At 35.5% G+C, this 10,564-nt stretch overlaps 1 protein-coding gene across 1 annotated transcript; it reads left to right on the top strand.

The window, feature by feature from the left end:
* Positions 1-324: 324 nt before the first annotated feature.
* Positions 325-8,710, top strand: LOC107873374 (8-amino-7-oxononanoate synthase). Its single transcript, XM_016720212.2, has 11 exons — positions 325-734; positions 3,976-4,115; positions 4,209-4,316; positions 5,154-5,392; positions 5,473-5,514; positions 5,861-5,948; positions 6,268-6,401; positions 7,120-7,208; positions 7,458-7,608; positions 7,692-7,760; positions 8,397-8,710. The coding sequence occupies exons 1-11, from the start codon at positions 509-511 to the stop codon at positions 8,521-8,523; spliced, it is 1,413 nt and encodes a 470-aa protein (XP_016575698.1). The 5' UTR covers positions 325-508; the 3' UTR covers positions 8,524-8,710.
* The last annotated feature ends 1,854 nt before the right edge of the window (positions 8,711-10,564 follow it).

Genomic DNA, 10,564 nt, shown 5'->3' with positions numbered 1-10,564 from the left:
ACATTAGAATTCTAAAGGGGTCGCAGGCGGAACGGAAGAGACTGCTTCAATCAAGTAGGGCTAACTCAATGGAATTCTTTCTCAGCCTCTGCTCAACCACTCTCTCCCAAATCTTTATAGTGTGACTCAACAACTTAATACCCATTTGTTGCAACTCTGGATGTCACCCCTATAATAATTTTTAATTAATTTAAAATATATTAATGTGCGACAATGAAAATTAATTTATTCTTTTAAATTAATAAATAATATTTTTAATGATTTATTTTTTTAAATATTCGGCGCAGCGCAAGTACTTATACTAGTTTAGTCTAAATGTATGTTGCCATTGGGCAAACGACAAGAATCTTTAGAGCGTGGAAGAACGTAGGTTAACAACGGAATTAGAACATTGATTTCGTTATCTTCCCGTGTATGTATATATATATATATATACTGTATACAGTATACTGAATCTTCACTTCTCCTACTGAAAGCTCAGCACATCGTTATTCACGCTCGACATTGTATGGAAATGGGGTGTTGGAACGAATGGGTTGAGCAGACACTTGAGAAACTGGAGTCCCGTAAACTCCTCCGTTCACTTAGGCCTATTCATCTCTCCGACGGTACAAGCGCAGATGAAGAGGAGTTTGAATGTTTCGATGGATTGCGTCAATGGGATAGAGCCTCTGTTGAAGTTGAGATTTCAGACACCACATTCCACAGATGGCTTCAAGATATTCCCTCACCTGGTATCTTATACTTTCTCTCTTTTTTTTTTTTTTTTTTTTGCTAATTTCAAATTTTGATGAAAGAAATATAAATGTAATGTTTGGAAAGTTAGTTTGATAGAATCAAAATTCTTGAAATTTGACTTAATTAACAAATTTAAATTTCACTGACAGTTGTGCTATTGTGGAGTAAACTTCTCAAATGCTATGAATTTATCTCACTTTTCTTTCTTTTGTATCAAAAAAGTCACTTAATAAGTTTCGTTTCGATATTTAAAAAAAGCTGTTCCTTTGTTTCTTTAAAAGTCACACTCGGTGAAAACTTACATAAAACCACCGAAATCCATTTAATGTGATCTACGCGTACTGGTTTTACTTGTGTAAAAGGTTCAGCAATTGCTAGCTCCTTTTACATTGCTTTAAGATCTCAATTAGGTACCTCCTATAATTGAGAAGAACAAATTGGCAGAATTTTCTGCTTTAAGATGTACTTAAGTTTGTCTAAGTTGCAGCTTCACCATGATGCATATTGGGTAGCCTACGAGGTTGCCTATTTTGTGTCTGTAATTGTGCTTGAGCTGGACTTGATTCTTTCTTATTTTAGCTTTTTTATCCAAATGCAGTCTAAGTTGTAGTGTCTGATTATTGTGCTTCATTTTATCTCGTTGTATGAATTCTTTAAATTGCAATGAATTACATGTTATTACATTTTTTGGAGGCGAAGTATTGGTGGAAGAGGCACACATTAAACAAAGATGACAAGCATATTTCCATAAACTCTTAAATGTAGAGAAGAACATGGATACTGTGCTGGGTAGTTTAGAACACCTCGAGAGCTGTTGAGATTTTGGGTATTGTAGGTGTATAAAGTTTGAGGAGTTCAAGGGGAAAATCATAAGATGAGAGGGGGAAGAGCGAACAGGCCAAACGAGATCCCTATGGATTGTCAAAAGAGAGCAGGCAAAGTAGGTACGGAGTGGCTACCGGGTTGTTTAATGTCATATTTAGGACAACTTACATGCTTGAAGATTAGAGGCGGATTAAAATGATCCCGTTATACAAGAACAAGGGTGATATTTAAAAGTTACAACAACTATAGAGATATTAAACTACTAAGTCATACTATGAAAGTTTGGTAGAGGGTGGTAGAAATAAAGATGAGGAAGGATAAGTCTATTCTTGAGAACTAATTCGATTTCATGTTGGGCCAAGCAATTGTGGAAGCCTCTCATCTTCTAAGGAGATTGTTTGAGTAGTATAGAGATAAGAAGAGAGACTTACATACGATGTTCATTGACTTAGAAAAGGCATACAACAAAGTCTCTAGGAAGGTTCTATGGAGATGTGTACATGTAGTATTATATTAGAGCAGTTAAGGACAATGTACAATTGAGTCAAACTCGAGTGAGAACGGAGGGAGGACACTCATAGCACTTCCTAGTTTAGATGGGGTTGCACCAAGGATCAACTCTTAGCCCTTTTTTTGTCATGGTGATGGGTGAATTGACATGACACTTTCAAGGAAAGGTACCATGATGTATGTTATTTGCAGATGACATAATATTGATTGATGAGATACACAGTGGAGTTAAAGATAGAGTAGAGATTTGAAGACTAACTCCACAGTTCATAGTGTTTAGGTTGAGCAGGATTAAGATAGAGTACATGGAATGCAGGATGTGGAAGTAAGGATTGATACACATGACATCACCAAGAGAGGAAGCTTCAAGTGTTTTGGGTCAATAATTCAATGAAATTGAGAGATCGATGATGATGTCACACGTCGTATTAGAGCGGGATGGATGAAATAGAGGCTCACATCCTATGTACTATGTGATAATAATGTGTTACCGAGACTTAAAGGTATGTTTTATAAAGTGGTTGTTAGACCAATTATGTTATAGGGGGCAAAGTGTTGACCAGTCAAGAATAAATACTTTCAGAAGATGAATGTAGCGGAGATAAAGATGCTTTGATGGATGTGTGGGCACATTAGGAGAAATAAAATTAGAAACGAAGATATACATGCTAAGATGATGAGAGTGAATTTAGTGGTGGACAAGTTACAGGAAGTGCCAAAGCAGGGTTGAGATGGTTTGGATGTGTAAAAAGGAGGAACTTGGATGACCCACTGAGGAGGTGCAAGAGGTTGACAGTGATAGATCTAAGAGAGGCATAGATTGACCATGGAAGAATTTGGGAGAGGTGACTACGCATGACATGACACATCTCCAGCTCACCGAGAACATGACCCTAGATAAAAAAAATGGAGATCGAGGATTAGAGTAGAGGGTTAGTAGGTAGTCGAGCGTTCTTCTCGTGGAAAAACATGGTTCTAGCTTAGACCACCTTGTTTGGTCCCTACTTATCAGTATCATTATTATTATTCTATTACTATCTATTCTTCAAATTATATTATTATTGTTGTTTCTTTTATGGGTTATCCTTACTATTTTTGTTGTCAGTACTTTTCTTTTCTAGTGTATTTTCACCATATCTCTTACTCTTACATTTGTCAACCTATTTCTGAAAATGCTTTTCTTGAGCCGAGGGTCTATTGGAAACATCCTCTTTACTTCACACTAGGTAGGGCCAGATAAGGTCTGCATACACCCCACCCTCCCCAAACTCCATTCGTTACAATAGGTATGTTTTTTTTTTTGTTGTTGTTGAATAACGTGTTATAACGATCCTTCTTCTACTTCATTCTCAAGAGAAATGCATAACCTTATTTTCCCTCTGTTGTATGAGCCATTATCTCTGCAGAACAAAGTGAATTTTCCGGTGGTTTTATGTAAGTTTCCTGTGAATGTGACTTTTAAAGAAACAAAAGAATAGTTCAGTGACTTTTTTTGATACAAAATAAAGAAAATGGACTTTTCTAGATAAATTCATTTAGTTGAGTGACCTATTGAGAAATTTACTTGACAGTTGTGATAGTCATGCAGAAATGGAAGTGTATCCAAACGTTTTGGGATGTCAAAGAAATGAATAGTTGTCTTATAAATTGGTATGGAGAGCGTGGTAGCTTCCTTTACCTTCTAGCTGCATCACTCATGCATCTAGTTCTAATAACAAAGCTGTAGGATGCTACCTTAAGAAAAGCTACGCGTTTTACAAAAGAGAAATACTTTGCGACACTGCATCTCTATGGTCTCTTGTATGAATTATCATAACAGGTTGACATGTTGTATTCATTGGTTATCAAAAAAAATGAAAAAAGAAATGTTGTACTCATCACATTTCTTTTAATCAATTATAGGAGATGACCTTGGTGGTAGTGGCGTAGCTTGTACTGAAGCAGGGACAAGTGCTGGAAGATTCAGAAAGTTGATCCTGTTTTCTGGAAATGATTATCTGGGCTTGAGTTCCCATCCCACAGTTATCAAGGCTGCAACACAGGTGTTTTATTAACACTTCAGCATTCCATTTACTAGTGAATTGTTGTAACTATCATGTCCAGTAGGCTAAATTTGTTCTGACTGTTGTATTCAGGCAGTCCAAAAGCATGGAATGGGTCCAAGAGGTTCTGCACTAATATGCGGCTACACAAATTATCATAGATTGTTAGAGTCATCACTGGCAGAGTTGAAAAACAAGGAGGTAATATCTTTTTCACTGGTCAACTATTCGAGGTTATAATTTGATTTGGTGAACTTGCTTAATTGGGAGATTATCTATCAGCAAGGACATAACAAATGCAGGAGCCTGCAATGCTGTAGCAACCTTCCTTATTCTCCTTTATATCTTTTCCTTCTAGCATTACAGCAATAACTTAGGGATTTTAATAATGAGCAAGTTGGCAATAACTTAGGGATTTTAATAATGAGCAAGGGAACTCAGAAGCTTTTTCATTATCTTTTTTGAGTCGCTCATGTTAGAGTAACCTGTGTTTGGGCATGAAGGAGGGGTGCTCTCACAAGAATTTGTAAAAGATAAATAAGTGCATGTTCTTTCTTTCTGCTTATGTTCTCAACTGCAGAAAAGCTACGCCTCCCACACACACAAAAAAAAATCATAAAAAAGAATTACCATTTTACCAAATTGTTTCTGAATATCTTGTACACCACCAAAAGCAACTTGCGTGTTTATTATAATTTGATAAAGGCAGTTTATGTTTATTAAACTGGGTTCATGGACCTAGCTGCAAATCTCCTCAAATAAGGGATCAATTGTCACTTGTTTAATGACAATGAACTATTAAATCATGTCATCTGATATTCTGATTTGTGTTGTTTCTATTCTTATACCACCTGGATGCTGTAGTAAATATTTCAAAATTCCATAATCATCATCTAGCACTCTGCATGGTATTAAGATGACTGATGTAACTTTCATATTCGTGTAATGTTTTTAAGCAGTTATTATCCAAAAACTGACACACTTACAGTGAGTGACTGATTCAAACTGATGCTTTCTCTCTTTCATTTTACATATTAGGATTGCCTTCTTTGTCCCACAGGCTTTTCAGCCAATATGGCCTTTATGACAGCTGTAGGCAATGTTAGTCTGCTCCTAGCCAAAGACAGTCAACCTTCAATAGATGAAAGAGTTGCTGTTTTTTCCGATGCCCTGAATCACGCGTCAATCATTGATGGTATACGTCTAGCTGAGAAACAAAAAAGCGTAGCTGCTTTTGTCTATCGGCATTGTGATATGCACCATCTTAATGAGTTATTGTATGTTATTCTTCATTTGGTTTTCTACTTAAGGTGGATGTTATTCTGTTCTTCATTTGTATATATTTGTGTTTTAACAGAACAAATTGCCCTGTGAAGAAAAAAGTTGTCATTACTGACAGGTTAGTCATTATTGAAAGTTTCACTTGTTCTCAACTTCATGTGCACTGTCATGATTCAAGAAATCCTGAAGTGGCAGGAAGAAAAAGAAGGAAAAAAAAGTACGAAATAGAACAAATGAGTGGGCATCAATCAATTTATTTTGACCATGAATAGACCCCACTTTGTGGGAATATAGTGGGTATGTTGTTGTTGTTGGCTGCATGAATGCACTTTTTAAATGTAGTTACTTGTATGATCTTTTATCTGTGCAAAGATGGATAAGTGGCGGATACACAGAAACCGTGGAAGCATTTACTATAATTGATTTGTTCTTTTTCAAGTACTTGATTTTGTCCTTGTTACCAGCTTGTTTAGTATGGATGGAGACTTTGCACCACTGCTTGCCCTTATGAAACTCCGTAAGAAGCATGGGTTTTTGTTGGCAATTGATGATGTGAGTCTTTAAACTTCTAGTAAAGAAAGTCATATTTATCTTATTTTGTTCCTCAAAATTTTGCTTTGGTTCTAATACTAATTTTCCTCTTTCGATGAGTATCCGTTTTGTGTCTTCATTGGGAAAATAGCACTAATGAAAATGTTCCAAAGAATTATGGCATCCATGTTCATTTACTTTCTTCAGTTCTCATGTCTCTTGACATTTCGTCCTTAATATAATAGTTTAGAAAAAAAAAAGTGTCTATTTTTACTTTTTCTTGAACTGATATGCATAATTATTACGAGAACTTTTGTTCTTTTCTCCCACAACTTTTTAGGCTCATGCAACATTTGTTTGTGGCAAAACTGGTGGTGGTGCAGCAGAGTTGTTCAATTGCATAAGTGATGTGGACATTTGCATTGGTACTCTGAGTAAGGCAGCAGGTTGTCATGGTGGATACATAGCATGCAGGTACTATAAAAATAATAGTAAAATGTATCTCTCTCTGTGCGTGTGTGTGAGCGCGTGCGCCCTGTGTATATCGGGCGTAAACACACAGATTCATTGTTATTTTACTTCACTGGAGACTGCATAGGCTCAGAAAGTCTAGTCCTCTTTGATTAAATTTTAGAAGGATACAAGCCTTCAGTTTGGGAGCACTACATTTTTATCTACTGCTGTGAGTCACTTGCCAGTTGAACCGCATTTGGAGCTAGTCTCCTTTCATTAATAAGAAACTTGAAGTAGACCTGTAAACAAGACCGATTTTGCTTACCTTTCTTTATGTGGATCGCACAGAAGTTCTTTGGGTTCTAGGGTTTGGGCTCTATAACTCTTGAGTTCAAGTTGAAATTCTTATCCACAGAAGTGCTTTCTTTTCCTTTTTGACTTTCGGCTGCTTATAGGCCAGAAAAACAAGGTGCAACGGGCTCTCCGCTCCTAGTCACTAAGAAGTGCTATTTTGATTATTAGACATGGAGTTCTTTCAACAACCGGCCGGACATGAATAAGTGTTGAACATGTCAATTGTAGATCAGTCACTCTCTTTTATGCTGAAAGTCAAATTCCTTAATAATACTGAAATGTTAGACCTTGATGCACAACTTAGCTAGTGAATTTACTGTCATTTTCAATCAGAATGTTGTTTACTCTTTTTCTCTTTGTTGGGGTTGAAACGCTAAATGAACAGCAAGAAATGGAAGCAATTGATACAGTCCAGGGGCCGCTCTTTCATATTTTCGACATCTACCCCAGTGCCCATAATTGCTGCTGCACATGGTAAATCTACCTAGTTGAATCATTGCTCTTATCACTATTTAGATCCCTGAGTTATACAAGCTCCTTTTTTTCTTATTCTACTTGGGAAAAAAATAAAGTAAAACAAAGAATTAAGATATATTAAGAAATACGAGGAGCAGAAAACCTGAATCAGGTAAAAGCTGGCACTTTATGTGGCTTACTTTTTGTTTCTCTACTATAAAAAAGATGTGGCTTACCAGTACACTGTTAATGGTACGACTTATGCAGCTGCTGTTGTTGTGGCTAAAAAAGAGAAGTGGCGCAGAAAAGCTATCTGGAACAGGGTTCAGGATTTCCGTGATATGACGGGAATTCCCATTACAAGTCCCATCATTTCGCTCATAGTGGGAAGTGAAGAGACAGCCTTGCAGGCTAGCAGGTTTCCCTGTCTTTTGAGCGTCTGTCAGTCTGTTTGTCTCTCCATTTTAATGTTTTCCTAAATCTCTCATCTCTCCTACGCAGGCATCTTTTGGAATTTGGCTTCCACATAACTGCAATAAGACCTCCAACAGTGGCCCCTAACTCATGCAGGTTTGTTGCTTTCATATCACTTTCCGGAACTTGTAGTGATTGCTGCTGTTTTTTGTGTGATAGCATTTTCTTCATGACAATTTTTGTCGCGTCATTATCTGTTAGTTTGGTCTCCTGATTGCTTCATGTGGAACTTTGGGCTCTTTTCTTGCATTATTTAGTTCTGCTTAAGGAATTTCTGATGTAGCTATCCTAACAACGATATAAGCTTTCTGGGTGGTTCATTTTACCTTGCCTTCACTCCCCAGCGGAGGAGATAAACTGGAGGGTGTTCTGTCACCTTGGCTATGAGCGACAAATCTTACACCTTCCATGAGCCACCCGTAACAGTTACTTTTGAGTGGACTAAAGTACTCGTAAAATTGATGGTTAATACATGAAGGCATTACCATGTTCCTTTCTGGGAAATTCCAGCCTAATAATGTATAACAGTGACTTCCATTTATTTGTCTGTAAGTTAGTACATCGATAATGTGGGTAATTTAAAGCAGCAGTGAAGGTTTGCTCATGTTTAATCAAACATGGTTGAAATTCAGAAGCTTGTGTTTTCAGGATATTATCCAAACCGTGATCCCTAGTGTCACTGGGAACATATATATATTGACATTAATGTAGTTCTGTCGTCCTTTATTTCAGGTTAAGGATAACTCTGAGTGCAGCTCACACATTAGATGATGTAAGAAATCTCACAGCTGCACTGTCTCAATGTGTCAACTTTAGTGAGATAGGATTCTACTGCCCGAGCTGGAATTCTCGCCTTTAGTTTAGCTACATTTCCCATAATTTTGCAATTAGTCAGGTGTAGTGCCCAATTGATCAAAGATAGTGTTGCATTCATTCATGATATTTCTTCATGCAATTTAGCAGTTGATGGAATTCCAGAGTTAATTACATTCTTCAAGTGTAAATTAAGCTTAGATTTCAAAGCTTGTTTTCATTCTTGATTTCAAGATCAGCGTCACTGCAAGCTTGAGTCTCTTCTCTCCTTTTTTTTTTTTTTTGGCAAAATGATGGATCTTTTTCTTTAAAAAATTATTAACTACAAAATATAAACGCATGGGTCAAGTTTTACATTCAAAAGATTTTGAAATCATGATTTGGGATTCAAATCATGCGTTTTGGAGAATTTGAAATTTGAAATTATGTTCCCAAGTCACATGTTCAAACGCTACTGTCAAATTATAATTTCATATTGGATGTCCAAATGCCTACTTAAAATAATTAATATTCATTTTCGATTTTTTTAATAACTGAGAAATTTTTGAGGTCCAAATATGAGTTCACGGATAGGAAATTACATGGTATAACCTTCACAGTGGGATTTTGAATTTTTGACCCAATAAGAAAAATCTTTAAAGACTAATCTTCCTTCCCATTTAAGTGTAATACAATTATAATTTTGCTTCTTTACACCTCAAATATTTCTAAACTTTTAATACTCATTTGTCTTTCAAATTCTATTTTAAAAAAAATATATATATATTTTTTATTTTTCTTTAACTTTATTTTCATGTTTTAATTCATTTGTCTCAACCTTTATTTTTTTCCCCTTTTTCTTTTTTTCCAAACATTATCTATTTCTTCATTTTTTTTAATTCATTTGTCTCAACCTTTATTTTTCTTTTATTTTTGATTTTTATCATTTCTCTTTTTTTTTTTCTCATTTTTCTCAAACTTTATTTTTATTTTTTTCTTCTCATTTTGTTTTTCTTAATTTTTTTAATTCTTCATTTTTTTCTTAATCTTTATTTTTTTCTCAATCTTTTTTTTTATTTCGCTATTTTGTTTGATCTCTTTTTTTTTCCCTCAACTTCTGTTATATTTTGCTAATAAATAAAAAATTGAATAATCGCAAACGGATCTTCTTTCTTTGACATCAATGCAAATTTAAGGGCATAAATTGTTGTTAGGAAGTTCTTTGAGATAAGTTTTGCCTCTAAGAAAAAAATTATAGAACAACTCATAAATTAAGGCACGATGTGGTAGTGTCAAGTTTCGCTTGTGGAGTATAACTTGTTGTTTGAAAATCCTTGAGTTAAGTCTTGCTTCTAAGGCAAGAGTTATAGAACATCTCATAAATAAAAAAACAATGTGGTTGTGTCAACACTTGTCCATTGGGTGTAACTTGTTCTTTTGGGAGTTCTTTGGCTAAGTTTCGTCGCAAGACCAATAGAGCATCACATAAATCAAGACACAATATGATAGTGTCAACTCTTATCCATGGGGCGTAACTTGTCGACTAGTCTTGCTTCTAAGGCAAGAGTCATAGAATATCTCATAAATTAAGACACGATGTAGTAGTGTAAACTCTTGCCATTGAGGCGTAACTTGTTGTTTGAAAGTCCTTGGACTAATTTGAGCCCCTAAGGCAAGAGTTATAGAATATCTCACAAATTAAGACATAATATGGTAGTGTCAACTCTTACCCATGGGGCATAACTTTGTTGTTTAAAAGTCTTTGATTTATAAAATATTTCATAAATCAAGACACAATGTGGTAGTGTAAAATCTTATTCGGGGAGCGTAACTCGTTGTTTAAAAGTCCTTGGGCTAAGTCTTGACTCTAAACAAAAGTTATAGAACATCTCATAAATTAAAACATAATTTGATAGTGTCAACTCTTACCTATGGGGCGTAACTTGTTATTTGAAAATCCTCGGGTTAAGTCTTGCCTTTAAGGCAAGAGTTATAGAATATCTCATAAATCAAAACACAATGTGGTAATGTCAACTCTTGCCCATAGTGCACAACTTGTTACTTGAAAGTCTTTGGTCTAAGTATTGCCTCTAAGGAAAGAGTTATAA

This window comes from Capsicum annuum, chromosome 6 (genome assembly GCF_002878395.1).
Source record: "Capsicum annuum cultivar UCD-10X-F1 chromosome 6, UCD10Xv1.1, whole genome shotgun sequence".
Classification (NCBI taxonomy): Eukaryota; Viridiplantae; Streptophyta; class Magnoliopsida; order Solanales; family Solanaceae; genus Capsicum; species Capsicum annuum.
This window is presented reverse-complemented; position numbering and strand designations above follow the sequence as displayed.